General features: G+C 40.0%; 1 protein-coding gene across 2 annotated transcripts in view; it reads left to right on the top strand.

Moving 5' to 3' along the window:
• Positions 1-22,445, top strand: part of XRCC5 (X-ray repair cross complementing 5) — an 86,756-nt gene that overhangs the window by 276 nt on the left and 64,035 nt on the right. The window contains exons 1-9 of one of the 2 annotated variants that reach the window (XM_088827733.1): positions 113-240; positions 4,142-4,255; positions 7,086-7,269; positions 8,231-8,279; positions 8,802-8,924; positions 11,705-11,896; positions 14,945-15,059; positions 16,563-16,701; positions 20,276-20,388. In XM_088827733.1, coding sequence (XP_088683859.1) covers positions 238-240; positions 4,142-4,255; positions 7,086-7,269; positions 8,231-8,279; positions 8,802-8,924; positions 11,705-11,896; positions 14,945-15,059; positions 16,563-16,701; positions 20,276-20,388 — 1,032 coding nt within the window. In that variant the 5' untranslated portion in view covers positions 113-237. Of the gene's footprint in view, positions 1-112; positions 241-4,141; positions 4,256-7,085; positions 7,270-8,230; positions 8,280-8,801; positions 8,925-11,704; positions 11,897-14,944; positions 15,060-16,562; positions 16,702-20,275; positions 20,389-22,445 lie in introns of those variants that run through there. The other variant, XM_088827732.1, reaches the window with a different exon arrangement.

Raw genomic sequence — 22,445 nt, 5'->3', positions numbered from 1 at the left:
CGGGCTGAGCGAGCGCTGCGCTGCGAGGAGAACTGGGCGTTTGGAGTCAGAAGAAAGGGAATTTAAGCCTCGCCCACTCCCCCCCGCCTCCTCAGCCCTTCCGTGCTCAGTGTATCGCCACTGGGTCACGTTCTGTCCCCATCCCACTGCGACATCCCCTCCATCTCCAGCCTGCCTCCAACTCCTCCATTACTTCTGAATCTGGTTTGTAAAAATCTGTGAGGATGGACGTTAGTTATGGTAAGCACCAATCCCACAGACTCGTAAAACGTCAGCGAGGGATTGCAAGTGAAATAATTTGAAATGTAAAACATCCTTATTGCTGTTGTTTAGTCGCTAAGCCGCGTTTGACTCTTGCAACCCCATGGACTGTAGCCCGCCAGGCTCCTCTGTCCCTGGGATTTCCCAGGCAAGAATGCTGGAGTCGGTTGCCATTTCCTTCTCCAGAGGATCTAACCAACCCAGAAATCACTGAGCCACCTGGGAAGCCCTGTTCTATTATTACCTCTATCAGTTCAGTTCAGTCGCTCAGTCATGTCCGACTCCTTGCGACCCCATGAATCACAGCACGCCAGGCCTCCCTGTCCATCTCCAACTCCCGGAGTTCACTCAAACTCATGTCCACAGAGTCGGTGATGCCATCCAGCCATCTCATTCTCTGTCGTCCCCTTCTCCTTCCGCCCCCAACCTTTCCCAGTATCAGAGTCTTTTCCAGTGAGTCAACTCGTCGCATCAGGTGGCCAGAGTATTGGAGTTTCAGCTTTAGCATCAGTCCTTCCAATGTAGTGATCGAATAACAAATATTTTGCATTTATTGAAAGCTTACTCTGATGAAGCACTGATCTAAAGGCTTTATTCCTGCCTTACTTAATCTTCACAACAAGCCCAGGAGTTGAAATGTTTTTTCTCCTTTACAGTTGAGAAAAGCAAAGCTTAAAGAAAGCGATTAGCCCCAAGGTCACCCAGTCCATAAGCGGTAGAATCCGAATTTGAACACAAGCTTTCTGCTCTCAGAGCTCTGGAGAATGTTTCTCTTGCTAGGAATCGATGATTCTCAGTGACCCAGCTTAATAACATATGGTGATGAATTTATTATATAGTGTTTTCAGTATAGGCAGAAAGTGGTACTTGTCTCTGAGGGATCACTAGAGGTGTGTGTGTTCGGAGCAGTTGTTCATTCCTCCATCCATCTGTAATCTCAAGAAATAGGCCCTTTATTAGGCAACTGGTGTACAGATAAGATAGGAGCTGGAGCAGGTGGTCCCTAGCGCCCTCACCTCCCCATAGGGAAATTAAAATGATTATAAAAATATGCCACATACCTCCTTTATTCCTTTCAGCTGCTGAAAACTTTCAGCTCTAATAAAGCAGATGTTTATGGCAGGTGGACATATAGCAAAATTCTAATACCCTTGTTGCTTCAGTGTTTAACTGCCTCTCAGTTTCTTTTTCCTGGTTTTCTTACTGCTGTCAGAAAAGAACTTGAGATACTACATAGACCATCCTCTGCTTTCAGATAAGAAGTTCCATACTGTGAAACCCTTTGTTGACATTTTTTGGATAGCTGATTCCTGGCAAAGGACCTTTACTCCTCTTTATTTTAGAGTTTTCTTTTTTAAAAGTAGCTTTATGAACTTATTTATATATTAAGTTAGGGCAGCAGCATATTTGGGGACTCTAACTTTTTTAGAGATTCTTATGCTCAGAGCATTGAAACTATGGGGTGTAAATTTTGTTGCTCACAAAGGAATTTCTCCAAACATGCTGTTTATAACCTGGAGCTCTCTTAATATTAGTGCATTGTGTTTAATTTTTTGTAAATTAGGGAAAAACTTAAATAGTCTTTTCTTTCCATAGTTTTGCGTTGCCTGAGATGTAACCAAATTAGTTATCATCTGTAATGTCCCTGATAGGAGCTCATCCATGTTTTTCAAAGAATTCTAGGGTCAGGAGATAGTTGTTTCAGGAAACAATTTAATTGATTACTTCTAGGTATCATGTTTTCCTCCCTTCAGTTTAGTTCAGTTGCCCATTCGTGTCCGACTCTTTGTGACCCCATGGACTGCAGCTCACCAGGCCTTCCTGTCCATCACCAACTCCCAGAGCTTACTCAATCCCATGTCCGTTAAGTCGGTGATGCCATCCAACCATCTCATCCTCTGTCGTCCCCTTCTCCCGCCTTCCACCTTTCCCAGCATCAGGATCTTTTCCAATGAGTCAGTTCTTTGCATCAAGTAGCCAAAGTATTGGAATTTCAGTTTCAGGATCAGTCCTTCCAATGAATATTCAGGACTCTTTTCCTTTAGGATGGACTGGTTGGATCTCCTTGCTATCCACGGGACTCTCAAGAGTCTTCTCCAAACACCACAGTTGAAAAGCATCATTCTTCAGTGCTCAGTTTTCTTTACAGTCCAACTCTCACATCCATACATGACTCCTGGAAAAACCATAGCTTTGACAAGACAAACCTTTGTTGGCAAAGTAATGTCTCTGCTTTTCAATATGCTGTCTAGGTTGGTCTTAATGGAGTCAAATCAATTTCCATGTAACTTCCATCTGTTAATCCCATTATCTCTCTTGCAGAGCTGTTTTTTTGTAACACAGCTGTCAACTATATGAGGATAACAATCAGGTTCCTCTAAATCTTCTTGTCTGGTTCAAATAGCCAGTTTTTTCCACCTGTTCCTCTCATCACATATGCTCCAGATCCTTCTGTAACCTGCTTATTTCATATTCAGTTGTAATTAGTCTTATAAGATGTGATGATCAGAACTGCTCAGTTTGTCAGATGTGTTCCAATCAGTACAAAGCATAGGTGAGACTGTCAGTCAATGTCAGAGAATGTTAACTCTGGAAAAGACTTTAGATCTCATTTAGTCCACTTAGTCCAACAACTGCTCCCTGCCTCCACAGATGAGCAGTGAAGTTAAGTGACATGCCTGAGAATGTAGCTATTTGATAAAAAAGATGGGACTGATTCCAGGTCTCCAGATTGCTAATCTAGTCTTTTTTTAAAAAAACCATTAAACCTGTCTTTTCCTTCCATGAATTTACTACAACGTTGAAAATATTTTTTACCATACCATTTAGGACCAAAAATATTTTAGAGGGTGGAATAGGGTAGGTGTGGGGAATCTACTACGGTAGCCATGCCATACTGGTGACATTTTATAATCCACCCTGAAATTGTGAGCTGCTGTTTGTTTAGGTCTCCTCCAACCCAATTCAGTTAAATTTTGGATGCCAAATGTAGGACTTTACATGTATCCATTTTACTGTCAGTTTACGTTTGCCCTATTTCCTTAGTCCCCAATATGCATGATTACTAGCCGTTGACTAGAGTCTTTTTTTGGTTTCCTCTCCCTAAAATTCCCCTTGTTCACAGAACTAACTCCTACTCATCCATTAGTTCACCCAGGGATCATGTCTAGAAAGTTCCCGCTTCCTTACCTGTCCTCTGTCACTTCCACCAGTCTTGGGTAGGTGCCCCTCCTGTGTGCCGTGTTAGTGCCCACTGCATACCTCGGTCATGGAATATTGCGCTGGTATCATTTTTGTGTCTGTGTCCCCTACCAGAATAGATTTGGTGTCCTAGTCTTCATTTTAGATTCTTCAGTTTACAAACTGATTCAAATTATTGGAGTATATCATTTTAGCATATATAGATTGTGACAGTCACCTGTTGCCACAAAAATGCTGTATAACAAACAGCAAATCAGTGGCTTGCAACAAAAGCATCTGTCCTCATGCCGTGGGTCTGCAGATCAGTTGAATTTTTTAGTTTGATGGATTTGGGGCTGAGCTGGGCTGGACTTAGCTCTTGCCTGCAGATTGTTTTCAGATCTGCTCCCCATGGGTTTATGCTCAGGCTCAGGCCAAAGGGGCAGCAGCTACTTGGAGCATGCTCCTGTCCTGGCAGGTAAAATACTATGCAGCTTTCAGAAATAGCAGGACTATTTAAAGTTTCTCCACAGTAAAAATTTATATGTCTTACATCCATTCTCTGCATTGAACAACTCCCCTCCCTGTATCATGCATCCCCTGAATAACTGAGTGAAATAAGCAAAGGACATGACCTTTGTTTTCTTTTTTTAATGACCAATAATATTTTCTCATACACTCTCTGGGACTTCGTTTCTAGGCAGCAGTGGTGCTGTGTATGGATGTGGGCTTTGCTATGAGTAACTCCTTTCCTGGTGAAGAATCCCCATTTGAACTAGCAAAGAAGGTGATGACCATGTTCGTGCAGCGACAGGTAAGATTGCGAATGCTCCTGAGCTTGTAACTCATGGTTTAACTGTCTATGGCTTCAACTTAGTAATGCAAGATACCCGCTTCTTTATGTTGTCCACCCTCAGTGTTTGGGGTAATCTGAGGAGTTATTCTTATACACACTCACGTGCACGTCCAGCTGCCATTAGAGCCTGATGTTTTTTCTTTTCTCGTTTTGGCTCCTCCACTGGATATTGCAGCTTTTCCGAAACAAGAGACAATGTAATGTTTAAATATGTAACCACTATAGTCAGATGACCTGGGTTTGAATCCTTGCTCTGTCATGTCACTTACTAACCTTGCTATCCTGAATAAGTCTTTCAACTACCCTGTGCCTATTCCATTTACCTTTTACTGGTTACAAACTACCCTCCCAAAACTTAATGTCTTAAATGACAGTTAAAAAAAGTCATCTCTTATGGTTTTGTGAGATAACTGGGTGTCTGAGATGGGTAGTTCTCTCTGAGGCCTCTCATGAGGGTGCACTCAGTGGTGGCTGGGGCTGAGTCATCTCAAGGTTCAGTGGGGCCCTACATATACACCTGAGATGGCTCACTCCCGTGGCTGGTAGCGTTGCCTTCTGGTGGCTGTGTGCTCAGTTGGGACTGTCCCCCAGAACCCTTACATGTGGCCTCTCCATGTAGCTTGGGATGCTCAGTATAGCAGTTGGTTCTAAATATCCAAGACTGGATATTCTAAGAGACCTGCTTACGTGACTTTTTATGACCTAGCTCTTTAAGTCCCAGAAAGTCATTTCCCCTGCCTTCTGTTAGTCAGGTCACTTAGCTAGCTCACATTCAGTGGGGGAGAAGGGGGTGAGAATTAGACTCCCCTGTTGTTTTCAAGATAGCCTCTAAGTACAGAGAGAGCAGGAATGGATGGAGGCCACTTTGAAGAGTACATGATGCCTCAGTGTCCTGTGTGCCAAATAGGGGAAAATAATTGTACCTCTAAGAATAAAGTGCCTAGAACGGGACTTGGCATATTGTAAACACTGTATATGTTTTTATTATCATTATTACTACAGTTATTCATTTCTGCCCTTTCTACCTGGTTTGACTGCTGCTGCTTTCGCTAAGTCCATGAAGCTCTGCTTCATCCACTGCTCCCCCGGACACCTCTGTGCTTCTTCTGGGTATTACCTTTTCCACTTTGAACTACTACCTACCACCTGTCATCCTAGTTTTTTGTTTTTTTTTTTACAAATTCTGATAACCTGAAGCCCTAATCTAATGTCTTAAAGAAGACAAGGCTGCTTTGAACCCCATTCTTGCTTATAGTAGTTTGTGTTGATGATATTGAAGTAGTGCAGTTGTGCCCCCATGTAGTGTGTGTGTAGTTTTTAAAGAGTAACAGTGCTTTCGGTCATTATTTTTGATTCTGCCCCTTGCATGGGAGTCGGAGTGAATCTGGAAGGCCAGGAGACAAAACCTGGTGCCACTCCCATGCTACATGCAATTTTCCTCCCCTCTCCTGACTGAGATTCTGTTGTCAAGTAAGAATACCCTGCCTCAAGATGAATACTTGTGTGGGATACAGCTAGAACTCTCGCTGGCCCGCTCCACGGGTGTGCTGGAAATATTCGAACCCCAGCAACTGGGACCTTCCCTCCATGTACAACCGGTGGTTGTAGCTGGAATTGTTAACAGACTGGAATTGTTAACAGAGCAGAGAGAGATAAAGAAAAACAGAATTCCATCCTTTACCCGTGCAGCATTCTTCTTACTAATGGCTGATGTTAAAGAGTAGGTGGGAATAGGACTGCCTTTTGTGTCATACTATTTCTTGTTTTTTTTAATTTCATTATGAAATGCTTTGTAAAAGAAGCAATTACAGAGTATAATATAATTGAAAGCTGTTTTCCTATTGTCCAGAGCTATATAGCCCTAAAGTTTTACACTATTTGTTTGATTTCTTTTTGTTTTCTTTCTTAAAAAATCTTAAATTAAGGCCTCCTGTGTGTCCCCTCCTAACACTTTTCTTTCCTCTTCCTCCCCTCCTTTCCTCAGAATTTTCAGTTATTACTGTGCATATTTTATACTTTGGATTTAAGTGTATTTGTAAATAATAATTAGTATTGTATGAAGCTCTCAAAAGTGTATGTGATAGTATTATGCAGTACATATAATTCCACAAGTTACTTTTTCTCAACCTTATGTTTTTGAGATTTATTCATGTTGGTAAACACTGAACGAATTCATTCATTTCTTTTAACTAGGGTATACTATTCCATTGTCTAACTGTTGTGCAGTGTGTTTTTGCATTCTTCAGTTGATTGTTTTCAGTTTTGCCCTGTTATGAACAGTACTGACGTGAACTTGAACTTTCTTGTCCCTTGTCTTAAGGGCTTTTCTATAGTATATATACCTACAGGTGAAATTGCTGGGATATAGAATATGAACCAGTAATTTTCTTTTAATCTCTGGAAAATTTCAGCCAGGGATAGTCATTCCAGAAAGACAGACTAAAATCTTTTCAAATCATCTGTAATTAGTTTTCACTGAGAATGAGAGTCTGCTTTGGGTGGAAGCACATCAAAGAAACTCATCAAAAGCAGTCAGTGCCCACCCATTCCTCCACCACAAAGTGTGTTGAAAGGATGGGACCTTTAGTCAATGAAGAGGTCCATTTAGAACCTAGGAACTATCATTGCCCATCAATCCCAGGGGCCAGTTAGCCCAGTACCCTGTTGTTGCCAGTGGCCCCAGGGGCCTCCCAAGGGGAAATACGGTTGTTTTGCTCCCGGAAGGTTAACTGTCTAATGCTTCCAGGTGGTACTGTATGATTTGCAGCCTTCTCACCGACTTCTCTAGGTGTTTGCTGAGAGCAGAGATGAAGTTGCGTTAGTCCTTTTTGGTACTGATGGCACCGAGAACGCCCTTGCTGGTGAGGGTCAGTATCAGAACATCATAGTGCGCAGACACCTCATGCGCCCGGATTTTGACCTGCTGGAGGACATTGAAAGCAAAATCCAACCAGGTTCTCAGCAAGCTGACTGTATCCTTTCTTCAGCCAGAGAAGACTCTGAGGAAATTTCCTTTTGTCTGGGGAATTGTCCAGTGAGGTTCTTTAAGAGTCCTTGCTCTGCATGTATGGACATTTTTGGCGCTGAGGACATCGTGGATGTGATGCGCATTAGGACTTACTGTGAAATTAGTTACACGTTAATTGGTTGGGTGGGTGGACTCCAAGCCCAGTAATTGGTTGGGTGAGTGGACTTTTAATTACACATTAGAAGGTTGGATTGGGTGCCCGGACTCCAAGCCCTCCAGTCTCTGCCCAAGTGACGCTGAGAGGATGGGAAGTATCAGAAGGGTGTGTGTGTGTTGACTGTGTGCAGAGGGCATGGTGGTGGCGATAGTTAGATATGTTTGGACATAATGCTGTACAAAGAGTACGGCATTAGCGTTCTCCTAGCCTTCCTGCATAGAGGATATTTGTATGCCAAAAATCACTGATGCCCCAGCGGTGAGACTTAACAGTTTCTTCCACAGGTGTGCTGATTTTAAGGTGTCCCATTCCTCTTACTTTTTTAAACAGTGATGCCATCTCTGGTCACTGGGAGGTGCTGCTGTGCTGGGAGTGACTTAGAGATGCTGCATTATGGCTCACTTCATGTGTAAGAATGGGCTGTAATCACGGAAGATGAGTTCTAGATACAGTAAAATGGCATCATAATTTTTCATTAAATGAGTGGGAGTATGGGAGATTACCTTTCGGCTTACTTCATTTTTCCTGGTTGTATGTTTTAGGAAGTCTACTTTGATTTTTAGTATATATATGGATATATGTTAGTGAAATAAACTTGGAAGAAGGGCACTTGGGCAAGTACTTTTAAATCATCACACAGTCAGCCCAGTGTCCAGAGGTTCCAGCACTGGATCTCACTGGGGAAAAGTTGCATTTTGTGGGGATAAAGGGACTGTTTGGTGTTATCTTCTGCCCTTAACCAGCTGAGTCCTGGATGCCCTCATTGTCTGCATGGATTTGATTCAAGAAGAAACTTTGTAAGTATCTCAGCTGAAGAGAGTCGGAAATGAACCTCTCAGTGTGGAATCAGACTAGAAAATGAACCCCTGCACTGTCGTAGTTGTTGTACCCTGCAAACCCAGGGATTGAACCCAGGTCTCCCTCATTGCAGGTGGATTCTTTACCCTCTGAGCCACCAGGGAAGCTGGGAGAGTTCCTTGTTTATATTCTACCTTCTGAAGGCTGGAAGGGGGTCCTTTTTTATCATAGTGACCACACCTTTAACTGAGGTGGTTAAAGTTCGGAAATCAGAGACCTAATATTTCTATAATGCTCAGAAATTTTGCCTAAGACGTTTAAAGTGTGAGTCACAACTGGGTTGATTATGTGTTTAGTTAGAACTCAGCATCAACAGCAGGTGGACTTCTAAAATGTAATCACATTGTTAACTGGAGCTAATTGATTCCTCACCCTTTTTCTGCTCCATGATCAAGTATATTTGAATTTGTAGGAAATGATTCAGAAGAATGATTTGTCAATGTGCTGACTCTGTCTTCTAGAGGAAAGAAGTTTGAGAAGAGGCATATTGAAGTGTTCACTGACCTCAGCAGCCCGTTCAGCAGAGATCAGCTGGATATTATAATTCATAACCTGAAGAAATCTGGCATCTCCCTGCAGTTCTTGTAAGACCGAACAAATAATAACTCTGGACAGCCCTTGTGCTCTCATGATGCAGTGATAGGACCCCTTCATAGAGCGCTTGGTTTGCAGGAGTCCTCTCTGCTCTTGAGTCAGAATCTGCCACGTCAATCACTTCAGCCAACACTCTTTGATTACGCTCTGTGTTCTGGTAACTCTTCTGAGTTTTGATGATAAAGGGATGAAAGTCACAGTGAAACATGGGAATTTAGCTCTGTAGCAGATGTTTGCTTGTGCTGTTCCTAGACTCAAAGAACTAAGGAATTAGAGAAATCCATTAAGATCATTCAGTTCATCCCCTGCCTGCAGAGAAGACTTTACCCAACAGTTACCAGATTGGTAGTGTCTTCTCTTAAATGTCCTAGAGAACTGTGCCTTAAAGACAGTAGATGTTTTTAGGATAGAGAGGAATGTCAACTTGGGAAGCATTTTAAACACATATGTTTATTTTTAACTCTTTTTCAGATCCAAAGGATACATGCACGTTTGTAAAATGTAATTTGCTGTGTGTATTTTCAGATGAGGTAACAAACTTAGGGGGAAAATATATTTCACAATTTGCTAGGGAGAGTCCCTCCTCTCACTAACTTGAATTTCCCCTCGAGGTACTTTCTTTATTTTATATCTCTTACAGGAAGTTCTTTTCACTACCTTAATCCTTCCTGCTCCATCTAAAACCTGTTTTTCCTTGTCCTATTTTTTGGTAAAACCAGAGTGATAGTATAGAATGTTGAATTATTAGTCTTCCGAGAACACTCATTTTTCAGTTTGAGAGCTATACCAGGAAGCCTCCAGCTCCGAGTGGTAAGCCCATGGCTTCTTTAAAATGTCTACCATGGGGAATTAAGAACCTCTGTTGCATGTATGTACTTCCTAAGACTGCTGAGGGGCATCTCCTTTCTGTAGAACTGTAGAAAAATAGTTCAGAATAAGCCATCAAGCTTATACTTGTTAAGATGGTACTTCAGAGAAATTAAGTGCTTTTTAAGTGATTCTTCTTACTGAGTCGAGGTTTTCTCAGCACTTCAAAAGCCCAGCGTGGTTTCTGTTCCCTGCTCATAATCTCAGATGTCTTTACATCCTTCACACATCCTGTACTTCTGTCAGTTTCACTGGAAAGGGCTACTTTTCCTTTTGTGTAAGCAATACTGTAAAGCAAACTGAGACAGAACAGAGCCTTTTCTTCCACTGGCTTGGTATTTGACTGGTTGTTTATAAAATGCTGATTGGATTGTTTAACTCTCTTTTCCTTTGCTGAAGACCTGTAGCATCCAAACTAGAGTTTTGGGTTTTCTTGTTTGGTGTCTCCCATGTATGATTGATTGTTCTAGTTGGACCAGACCTTCCTGACCCTTTATTTTCATCATCCCTTCTTGGTTGATGCTCTGGAAGCAGCAATAGTCTCACGCAAACACGATGTGCCATATCCTGCTCCCTGGAAGCTCTTTTTTCATGTAATACAGGACATACACATCTGTCATGCAAACAATATGTAGAAAAAAATGTAAATGGGAAGCTCTTTTTTAATGATGGCAAATAAAATGATAAAGGAATCACTTTAAAAATCCACATGTGGTGACTAACAGATAATGTTGAGTAAACTGAAGAAGCCGTTTGGGTTTCCAGGGACAAAGTGGAGTGACATGCTACAGTGGAAAGGCCCTTGCTGTTTCAGTCAGATGACCAGGTCTTTGCTTCATCACTTACTAGCTATGCAGCTTTGGCTAAATTATTTTAATCTCTGTATATTCCATTTCTTTTCAGAAGAAAAAGACAGAAATATCTGTCTACCTATAATATAAAGATGAAATGAGATTGTTTATATGAAAGTATTTATAAAGTGTCATATAGATTATTATCATTAAATGTGTTTCGTTGGTTTACTTTTCAGTTTGTATATTAATTATTGACTGTTCCCATGACTGTTGATCCCAATCTAGTTTTAGTCTCATTACAGTCAAACAACTGGAATGAAGTGAGAACAAAATTGATTTTACTTATTTCTAGCAATTAACTGATTTCTATATAAGAATTTTATATCTAAAGTAATGATGATAATGTTTGTGTTAAAGTATTTTAACACTTTGTCTTACTGATCTTTATAATAACCTTGAGAAATCATTAATGGGCATTTGTTTGTTATTTTTGTCTGCCTAGAACGTCACCCAGCTTTTTTCTAGGAAGCATTTCTTCCTACTCTTTAACCTTATGGCTTGAATGAAAACTGACCTCTTCTAGATCTGGCCCCCAGGTTACCACTGATTCCTGCTTTTGATTTTGTGTTTTTTGAATTGGAGAGTAGAGGGTTAACCCTTAATCCCTCTTTGGTAGTGGAATTGGGCTTTATGAGCTTGAGGGTGTTCAGAAGCAATGTGGAGGAGAGAGCAGGGCCAACATAAAGGCAAATGAAGATGAAGTAGGGAGATAGAGTGAAAGGCTCACAGAATCCTTGTGGTGTTTGAGACTTTGGATCGTCATCCTAAGGCCATGTGCAGCCTTGCTCTTTCAGTTATTTTGTTATGTAAGCCAATAAATTTCCCCCATAAAATCCAAACCAAAGAGGCTTCAGTTACTTGAAACTGGTACGAGTACTGGCTAAGGTAGCTGAGTGTTATTTGACAGCTGAGAAATGTAAAGCTCAGAGAAGTTGACTGACATGCCCATTTTCTCACAGCTAGTGAGTTACAGTCACAGACTTGGAACCCAGTTTATTATTTGGCTTCAGAACTTGTCTTCTTAACTATTGCTGATCTTTTCTTGATAGTTTGCCTTTCCCAATTGGCAAGCAAGGTGGAACTGGGGACAGAGGAGATGGCACCTTGCTCTCAGACCACCACGGGTCTTCCTTTCCTCCAAAAGGAATCACCGAGCAGCAAAAAGAAGGTATTCAGATGGTGAAAAAGGTGATGATGTCTTTAGAAGGTGAAGATGGGCTGGAGGAAATTTATTGCTTTAGGTAAGAAGTGAAAACATTGTCTACAGATTTCAGTTGTAAGCATATTCATTTCTCTTTAGATCAGAGAGCTCTCTAATGCTTTTCCTTTCCTGAGCCATTCTTGAATTAGCAGTTATACTAACACTTTATTAAATACTCTGGTTTTTATTAAAGAAATGGTATACCAGCCTCTAATCCCTTTCTTTGAAGTTTGCATGGTTGGCACAAGGTTTCTCCTTTATTTCCAGGACTGTCAGGAGAGGTTGGAAATATATAGATATAATGAAAGATTTATCAAGTCAAATGATAAAAGATGAGGTGGTAGATTTCTTCTTTATGTCAAGCTTGGGGTACATTTCTCAGGCCCTTCCTTGTTATACACCTAAAAAATAGTCTTAATTGTAAAAGTGGTATCAGATCTGAGATAATGCTCAGTATCCTCCTGTCCTCTGATTTAGGTTTTGGAGGCAGTATACTATAATATAGTAATTTTTGCCATTTATTTATTTTTAGCTTTTTTACTGTTCTGTGCAGTGTGCATCCTGACCAGGGTTTGAACCCATGCCCCCTGCCATGGGAGTGCCGTGTCTTAACCACTAGACTGCCAGAGAAGTCCCTATATATAATAGAGTGATTTTTTTTTTTTTTTAACTTTTGTCACAAAATAGTTTGGTCAGGCAAAATCAAAACAAAACCCCCAAATTTATAACCTACTTATTCCATATGGGCTTTGTAAAGGCAAGAAATGTAAAATCCCTGAAGTACCATATAACAGTAAAGCAAGCTGCTTTTTTCAGCCATCCAGAGATAGTGGGAGAGACAATCTTTGTGTTATTCTTGGTTGGCATTGGATATACATTTAGTTTTAGCAAAGAACCTGAGAGGGCCCCATGGCATCTAGAATGTTGTATATTTGACGGGCTTGATTTGGTAAAAGTGGTGGTGGCATACTCTACCACACAGTATGGCTGTTTTAGAGTTTCAAATTTTCAGGAATAATACTAATTAATGTTAAAGAATTCATTCTAGTTTATCAATAAATACACAAAGCACAAGCATTTTAAATAAAATTCTTAATTGTTGAAGTGGAGGTTCAACAATTAAGATTTTTTTGAGTAGCGATAGTGTATATCCGCTCTAATTTTTCTTCTCAATCACAATTTTTACATATTTCTAATGAGCTATAGTTGATAAATGATCAGCCTGCTTTTCTACTCTTGGAAAATTGCAGGTAAATGGGGATTTTGGAAATTAAACTGTAATTTCCCAAGGGGTTGGTAAAAGAATCAAAGAGGAATCCTGTAAAGTGACGTTTCTTTGACTTAGTATGTCTTCTAATTATGATACATTCGAATGTGTGTTTCTAAATTATTATTCTCTCAAATTTGAACATGGCTTGCTTTAATATGGGAATACATGCCTAAAGTAAATGCATCACCATGATATTGAAAGAATTATCTGCCAATAAAATTATTGTTAAAAAAGTTTCTTACAGAAATTACTATGTGTTGTCCTCACCTGTTTTTAAATGTTTATTTATTTGGCTGCACTGGGTCTTAATTGCTGCATGCAGGGTCTTTAGTTGTGACACATGGGATCTAGTTTCCTGATCAGGGTTGGAACCCAGGCCCTCTGCACTGGGAGTGCTTAACCACTGGACTACCAGGCAAGTCCCTCTTAGCATTTTTGAAGCTGTGTTGATTTCAGGCCTGCCATGAAGGTATGGATCAGAACTTGGCCATCTGATATAGTAGCCATTATCCACAGGTGGCTACTTAAATTTAAATTCAGTAATTAAATAAAATTAAAACTCTAGTCCCTCAGTCATACTCTCCACAGTTCAAGTGCTTAGTAGCCTATTGTACAGGCACAGTTGGAAATACAACACTTCCCTCATTGCAGAAATTTCTACAGGACAGCCCTGGGCTAGGCTTATTCTCACCTACAAGACGTTAGTGGGGGATAACGTGACTTCTAATTTGGAAAGGTTCATATCTACTGCAGAACTTATCCAGTTGTTCTCAGATGTTACCTATAAGATGCTGGTCTTTAGAAACTTCCTCTGGAACAGAATCCAAACCTCTTGATTATTTTAGACATGACTCATAGTACAACTAGCAATGGCCTATGAGACAGGTAAAACCTGATTTCAGACCCACTCTTTCTTCAACAAATACAAAGCCAAGGTGTACCATAAGCTTTGGAGCAGAGTATCAGGTAGAATATCTACTATTCATTGTAAGTTGTTCCTGAAAATTAGAGTCTCTTGAGACCTATTTGTCCGTAACTCTGGATAATGCCAGATAATCTTTAGTGAATTCCATAAGTTCCACCTCTCTCCTGTATTTTTCTTTGTTATATTTGATTAGGAACCAGATGAAAGTAGAATTGATCTTCAGTAATGTTCAAAGGAACTAGGTCTGTACATTGTGTTTGCTACTTCCCAGTTCCCCTTCCCTGCCGACTGAGAAACCTAGAGTTATTATATCTGCTTTATTTTAAGACAGTATGGACTGCTAAGTTCCTTTATCTCCTGAAAGATCACTTTTTAACTCTCTTCACAATGTGCATATACTCATCATGTCTTTTATTTAAGAGAATGGAAATGAACTAAAGAATTGTAGAGTTCAATGACATTGATTAATGATGTTATAGGATGGAGCCCACCCTTTGATATCCTAGAGTAGGGCTTTTTATCCTGAGGTCTGTGATTTTAAGGGAGTTGTGCAAATGCATTTATGAGTGTGCTGCTATCATATCCTCACAGTATTCTTGATCCTGAAAAAAAAAAAGTTACACACAACTGGCTGAGTTGAAAGAAAAGATTGAATGAGGGAAGATAGGGAATTTCACCTGTTAGTGAAATTCAGCTCCTTCCTCAGCCAACTCGTGTGTACTCTGGCTCGCTCCCAACTGCGAGTTGCCACAAGTTTTGCTTGTCATCGCCTGCTGTTCCTCTCTTTGTGATCAACAGCATCTCACTTCTCAGTCTAGAAAACTAAATGCAACATCCAGCAAAGGTTAACATTTTAAAATTGCTGCTTTCATAATACATTTTTCTTTGTTAAGTGAGAGTCTGAGACAGCTGTGTGTCTTTAAGAAAACTGAGAGATGTTCCATGCCCTGGCCCTGTCAACTGACCATTGGCTCCAATTTGTCTATAAAGATTGTGGCTTATAAATCGGTAAGTGGTAGGTACACATTTTTTTAAAGAAATGTTACCAGGCAGACAAATGTGCTTATGTAAGAAACTGGCAATTCATGTGTGGGTTATTCAAAACCATAATTACTGCTTCTCTAACTGCTCTCCCTGTTTATTTCATCTCTATTTAGCTTTTATGTAAAAGGCATGCTAGGAGAGGAAGTTTTAAGAATTGTCTGTTAATAGAAGTTGGTTCCCTCCTCTTTCTCTTTCTCTCCATTGACAATTGATAGTTAATCATGAGTTTCAGGACTTTTCTTCTCCTTTTCTTTTTTAAAAGAAAGAAAATGAAATGCATTAAGCTGCATTATTGTAGTATTGTGTTCTTGCCTGGAGAATCCCAGGGATGGGGGAGCCTGGTGGGCTTCCATCTATGGGGTCACACAGAGTCGGACACGACTGAAGTGCCGCAGCAGCAGCAGCAGCAGAAATACAGATACACACCAGAGTTAAGTTCAGAGTTTTTAAAGCTCAGTCATATCTATTCAGTTAATGATCTGGTAGTTCAGTTCAGTTCAGTTCAGTTCAGTCGCTCAGTCGTGTCCGACTCTCCGCGACCCCATGAATCACAGCACGCCAGGCCTCCCTGTCCATCACCAACTCCCGGAGTTCACTCAAACTCATGTCCACAGAGTCGGTGATGCCATCCAGCCATCTCATTCTCTGTCGTCCCCTTCTCCTCCCGCCCCCAACCTTTCCCAGCATCAGAGGTAGTAACAGCATCTAAAAAATATGAACACATTTTGACCCATTACTGTGAAATGGCCTTTTGCAGCATATGTGCATAATAGCACACTTTCAAAAATTAGTTGTTTTTGGTAATGACTTGATGACATTCCAATTTGAATGTCAGTCTCTGATCCATGCCTCCACATGACCCTCCTTGCCTTTTTCTTTAAATGCACAAAATAAATATATAAACACACTTAAATATATAAAATGTACAAAAGCATGTTTGTTTATTAAGTATTTGTTTTCTTTTTCTTTCAATATTCAAGGACTTAATTCCAAACCATACTACATGCATGAACACCATGGAGGTACTTCAAGGCCTGGAATAGTGTCCCTGAGAATGAGAATAAGTCTCTTTCCTTTTTTTTTTTCTTTTGGTAGTTTCTTTTTTGTGTTTTCTTATTGATTTATGACTACTGATAGACTGCTTTCCCCTTTCTTCTCTATTGAAAAAGTATGGTAACAAAACGTAGGGTCTTTAATTAAACAGTCTGTGGGTTTTGTATAGAAAGTGTTTAAGTATCTGTGAGTATTAATATTTATCTGTGGATTTCCTTGGGGAAAATAAAATGTAGAAAGGATTATAAAATAAACTAAAATTTTCACAGTAAGCCAGAGACGACAAACCAGTGTAGCTGGAGTGATTGTTTTGGATTTTTTTCTGTAAAGCAGAGAGTATATTAGTTTTTCCTCTTTCGTCAGTCTGAATCCTGACTTTCCTTGTTTTCCCTTTATTTTTCTTTCGGAAATCAGATTACACAGGAGAAAGTAAAAAAGTGTTGGACAGTTGTGGATGCAAGAACTCTGAAAAAAGAAGATATACAAAAAGAAACAGTTTATTGCTTGAATGATGATGATGAAACTGAAGTTTCAAAAGAGGATACTATTCAAGGTATTATGCCAGTGAGAGTTTCACTGTTTCCTAGAAGATTTTCTTCAAGATGATACGAGGCAGGCTAGGTTTTGTATTATTATTTGTGTAGAGGCACATCCAGAGAAGGCACTGGCGACCCACTCTAGTACTCTTGCCTGGAAAATCCCATGGACAGAGGAGCCTGGTAGGCTGCAGTCCAGGAGGTGGCTAAGAGTCGGACACAACTGAGCAACTTCACTTTCACTTTTCACTTGCATGCATTGGAGAAGAAAATGGCAACCCACTCCAGTGTTCTTGCCTGGAGAATCCCAGGGACAGGGGAGCCTGATGGGCTGCCGCCTATCGGGTTGCACAGAGTCGGACACAACTGAGATGACTTAGCAGCAGCAGCAGCAGAGACACATCTGTGTGAGGGAATCATGGGATGCTGGGTTCTGTAACTCATCTCCTGGGGCTTGGGCAGGGCTGTTCTGAAATAGGAGTATGCTCATGCATCGGTCTCTCTGGGTTTTATTTATTTTTAATTGTTGATGATTGCTTTACAATACTGGTTTGGTTTCTATCATACATCAACATGAATTAACCATAGGTGTACACATGTCCCCTCCCTCTTGAATCTCTCTCCCACTTCCCGCCCATTCCCAGCCCTCTAGGTTATCACAGAGCCCCAGTTTGAGTTCCCTGAGTTGTACAGCAAATACCCATTGGCTGTCTATTTACATGTGTTAGTGTATATGCTTCCATGCTGCTCTCTCCATTCATATCACCCTCTCCCTCTTCTCAAGTGACAGGACTTAATACTTGGCTTTGTTTTGAAGCCTGAAGCTTACTAGCTAGGGAAATGCTTATATTAACATGGGTGAAGCAACTTTTTTTGTGAATCTTTGACTTCCATGGTGATCATTTTTCTGAATGCCAATTTCAGGTCTCATAATGTGCCAGATTAGCTCCCTTAAGATAATTTAGGGGATAAGAAAAATTATTTATATTTGTCATGTTGCTTTATATTCATTGGGATCTTTAGAGTTGTACTTCATATATCCATTGGCTCTGTATAGTGTATTTAGATCATGTCTCTATCCAGAGGGCTTAGAAACCAGCTGAATGTTCAAGAGCTAAAATGATAAGATACCAAATGATGGTTAAGATAGAAGCCAGAGTCTTTATATAATAAATTTACCACCAGACTACTATGTGGTAAATAGTCTCAGTATAATTTTAATTTGCAAGCCTTGAAAAAATTTCTTTTATCTGTGGCATTGTATCACAGTATTTGTGTGTATTTATATGTTTTGCAGGGTTTCAGGGGGTAGAAGAGTGATTAAAAGTGGTAGTGGTTATGCCTCCTTTCTTTCTTCTCATGGGTTATGTTTAGAATGTAATTACCATCACATAATCTCTACTAATTCTTTAATTCAGCTCATCGGTAGAGTGTGGTTAAGAACAGAAATTTTGGAGTCAGACTGGTTAGAATCTTGGCTCCACTCAGTTCAGTTCAGTTCAGTCATTCAGTTGTGTCTGACTCTTTGCGACCCCATGAATCACAGCACGCCAGGCCTCCCTGTCCATCACCAACTCCCGGAGTTCACTCAAACTCACCTCCATCAAGTCGGTGATGCCATCCAGCCATCTCATTCTCTGTCATCCCCTTCTCCTCCTGCCCCCAATCCCTCTCAGCATCAGAGTCTTTTCCAGTGAGTCAACTCATCGAATGAGGTGGCCATTGGAGTTTCAGCTTTAATGACTGTCTCATAGTAGGAGGATTAAAAAGATTAAGGGCATAAGACCAGAATAGTAGAGGGCCTTCTCAGTGGTACTGAGTATTTGGGTAAGATGTACTGGGCATATACAGATTCGTGATCAGAGCAGTATATAAAAGACAACTTACATTTTCTCTTTTAATCTTCACAGCAAGCAGTGAAGTAGGCACTCTTGTTCCCATTTTACAGATAAGAGAACTGAGGCTGTAAGACATTCACTAACGTGCAGTGTCACATAGTTAACAGCTAGTAGATTTGAACCCAGGGCTGCAAGAGTCTGTGTTTCTCCGTACTATTCTGAGTTAGGAAGGGCTCTGAATGATACACTGAAGGGTTGATGCTTAATTTTGAGAGCAGCATGGAGAGGAGCAGAGTGTCAGAGTTGTGTTTTAAGAAGATTAATAGGACATCGGGGTATAGGATGAATTAGAAGGAGAAGGGACTAGACATGAGGGTGCCAATTCTTTTGGTTGCAAGCAAAGAAAGCAACTCTGGTTTATCTTAAGCAAAAAGCAAATTCATTGGTAGAGCAATGGAGAAGAAAGAGTTAAATATGGTTTAAGTTCAAAGAGTACAGGTGTGTAGCTTCTCTCTCTTAGCTTTTTGCAGTTCCCCACATCCTTCTTTTGCCTGTTCTCTACTCTCTACCCCCTAATAGGTAGAGTTCTCTCTTTTAGATAGAGGGGTTACTTAATACAAGCAAAGACTGTGGTTGTATTTGTAGTCTCTTCTCTACTTTTGGCCATATACAAAAGTTACAGTAATTGATTTGCCCTTTAAAAGATGAACCAGAAAACATGACACTTTTAATGAGAAGTTTCAAATTACTCCTAAACAATTCAAGTAAGATGTCTATGTGCCATATATTTCCCTCTTAATTTTTTGTTGAAATTTTTTTTATCATTAGCATTTATTAAAAGACATACAGAAACGTGTTTCTTTTTAATCAAATACATTACATGAACAAAATGAGAGGGACTAATAAACATTGGATCACAGAATCTGCCCCCAGACACATGTTTCTTTGTTTCTTGGAGTAAAGATGCACGTGTGTGCTTTTCCTTTTTATCTGCCCAAGGTCATACTCTTTGGATTTTGATGATGTTTCTCCCTATTAAACGTATAATACTATATAGTGAAAGGGCAAGACCTTGCATAGAGCAAAGACCCTGAAACAGGGTTGGAGATTTTTTAAGGAGCCAAGAGCCTATATGTGTATGAATACCCTAAGTAATTAAAAAAAATATATATATATAGACAATCCTACCCAAGAAATGAAATAAATTTAAATGCAGAAAAATATCCAGCATATCAATTGACTGTTTCTGAATAGAAAAATTTTGGCATCTTCCATTAGGCATTTATATCGCCAGCATCCATTTTTGGGAACATTTTGTTCTGAAATTTTCCAATGGGCGTTTTTCTCTGTAGATCTCCAGGTTTCTGAATAAATGTGTTCTTGTTATTATTTTTACAAATCATGATTATACTTTATAGTCATTCATGGTTTATCTTTGGAGGATAGCAGGTACATTGCATTTGCTGCTATTCTTTCTTATAGGCTGGATAATCATCAAGGTAACTAGATGGCAGAATATGCTACTTAAAAAAATGTAATTAGATTTTAATTATCTCTATATTGTATATGTTTGTGGATCTGCTGCTTCTTTTCCCTCATTGATCACAAGGGACAGAAATTAGATTCCAGGGAACAGTATACAGAGGCTTGATCTGGAGTGTGCATATATTGTTAATGTATGTGTGGGACCAATTTCAGCTTGTAGAAAATGAGGCCCCATATGCTTAACAGATGCTCTTCTCTTGTTCTCCAGGGTTCCGCTATGGGAGTGATATCATTCCTTTCTCTAAAGTGGATGAGGAGCAAATGAAGTATAAATCGGAGGGAAAATGCTTCTCTGTTTTGGGATTTTGTAGATCTTCTCAGGTAAAGCACATATTCTGCTAATTGTAAACAAAACAGATGAGTTTTTTTCTCATTATTTGAAATGGTGTGGTTTTGATCGGACCTTTTATTTATACTTATTTCACTTTTAATTTTTCTAAATGTAGTTTGCGGTGCTACTATCTTTGATTTTTGAAGATTGAAAATCAAGAGGTAGAGAAGTCAGCATAAATGAGAAGAACAAACTCAATGAAAAGTCACTTCTTAGCTTTGGTGTCAGTGGTAGCTCATGGTAGCCTTAAAGAAACAGCAACCAATTCTTCGCTGTTATATTCCTTTCTCTAATTGTAAACTGGAATGTTTTATAGGAATGAAAGTCTAGTTGGGTTTTGAATGACCGTAGATCTCTTAGAATATCATTGATTTATGCCAGTCACCCTTCTCAGTGCCCAACAGAGATCTAAGATGTGAAGCTTCTTCATAAGTCATGTTTTTTAGACTGCAATACAGAGATGCAAAATAGACACAATGGAGAGTGCAGTAACTCAGTGAAGGCTCTGAGGTACGATATACGGTCCTAGAAAGAGTCCTTAAAGATCCACAGAGGTCTTAAGTGAAATGTACTTGAATGAGTAGACAGTGCATCTTTTCAGGCTTCATAGGAATGAAGAGATTCTTGTTGGCTCTAGAATTCAGTTCAGTTCAGTTGCTCAGTCGTGTCCGACTTTCCGCGACCCCATGAATCACAGCACGCCAGGCCTCCCTGTCCATCACCAACTCCCGGAGTTCCCTCAGACTCATGTCCATAGAGTCGGTGATGCCATCCAGCCATCTCATTCTCTGTCGTCCCCTTCTCCTCACGCCCCCAATCCCTCCCAGCATCAGAGTCCTTTCCAGTGAGTCAGCTCTTGGAATGAGGTGGCCAAAGTATTGAAGTTTCAGCTTTAGCATCAGTCCTTCCAATGAACACCCAGGACTGATCTCCTTTAGAATGGACTGGTTGGATCTCCTTGCAGTCCAAGGGACTCTAACTGAAGTGAGAATTAAAATAAAGTAAATATAACCCAGTATAACAGAATTGGACTTCTTCATGTTGCTCTAGCGTGTAGTCCTTGTGTGAGTCAGTGTTAGACTACTTCAGTGGAGTTGGGGAGAACGTGTTGCATGATATGCTCAAACTGTTAAGTGCATCTTTAAGACTCATAAGCCAAAAACTGAGAATATTTACTTAAAGTCAATACAGTTTTAATGGTGAGATTAAATACTTTTTGGAAGTTGAGTGTCTCTAACAAATTACAATCAACGTATTTTTCTTTAAAATTATTTACTTTGGGAGGTGTGATTAAACTTAAAATTTATGGTTATTAAAGTCAGTGCTTATGAGTCAAGTGAAACAAAGCCTCCATTCAGACCTGTTTGTAGAAACTGGCCTCTTGGGAGCTAATTCCAGATAGGCAGAAAATAATTGCCTGTCTAAAACCACTACAACTGTAATTCAGGACTCAAAAAACATAAATCATCTGTGCCACAGTGGGTGTGGGGGCCCATTTAGTTAAATGATGAAGCAAGAAAGACTGAGCTGAAAAAGTATATATTCCATTTAAAGAGATTTTTATTCACTTAAACTGAAGTTTTAAGTCATGAAGTATTTTCTAAATGAACTTTTTTGATGCTAAGCTCTAAGTTATTTTTATCTTAAGTACAGCATCAGACAGATACAATAGAAATAGTCATAATAGCTACCATTTATTTAGTGATTACAATATTACAGTCAGTATACTAAGCATTTTATATAAATTCCCATTTAATTCTTATTATAACCCTCTTCAGTTCAGTTCAGTTCAGTTGCTCAGTTGTATCCAACTCTTTGCAACCCCATGGACTGCAGCATACCAGGCCTCCCTGTCCATCACCAACTCCCAGCGTTTACTCAAACTCATGTCCATTGAGTCGGTGATGCCATCCAACCATTTCATCCTCTGTCATCCCCTTCTCTTCCCGCCTTCAATCTTTCCCGGCATCAGGGTCTTTTCCAGTGAGTCAGTTCTTCGCATCAGGTGACCAAAGTTGAAGTTTCAGCTTCAGCATCAGTCCTTCCA

Source organism: Moschus berezovskii, chromosome 2, assembly GCF_049115385.1.
Source record: "Moschus berezovskii isolate FMDL1 chromosome 2, NW_MosBer_1.0, whole genome shotgun sequence".
Taxonomy (NCBI): domain Eukaryota; kingdom Metazoa; phylum Chordata; class Mammalia; order Artiodactyla; family Moschidae; genus Moschus; species Moschus berezovskii.
The sequence above is the reverse complement of the archived record's forward strand: the minus strand, read 5'-3'. Positions and strand labels throughout refer to the sequence as shown.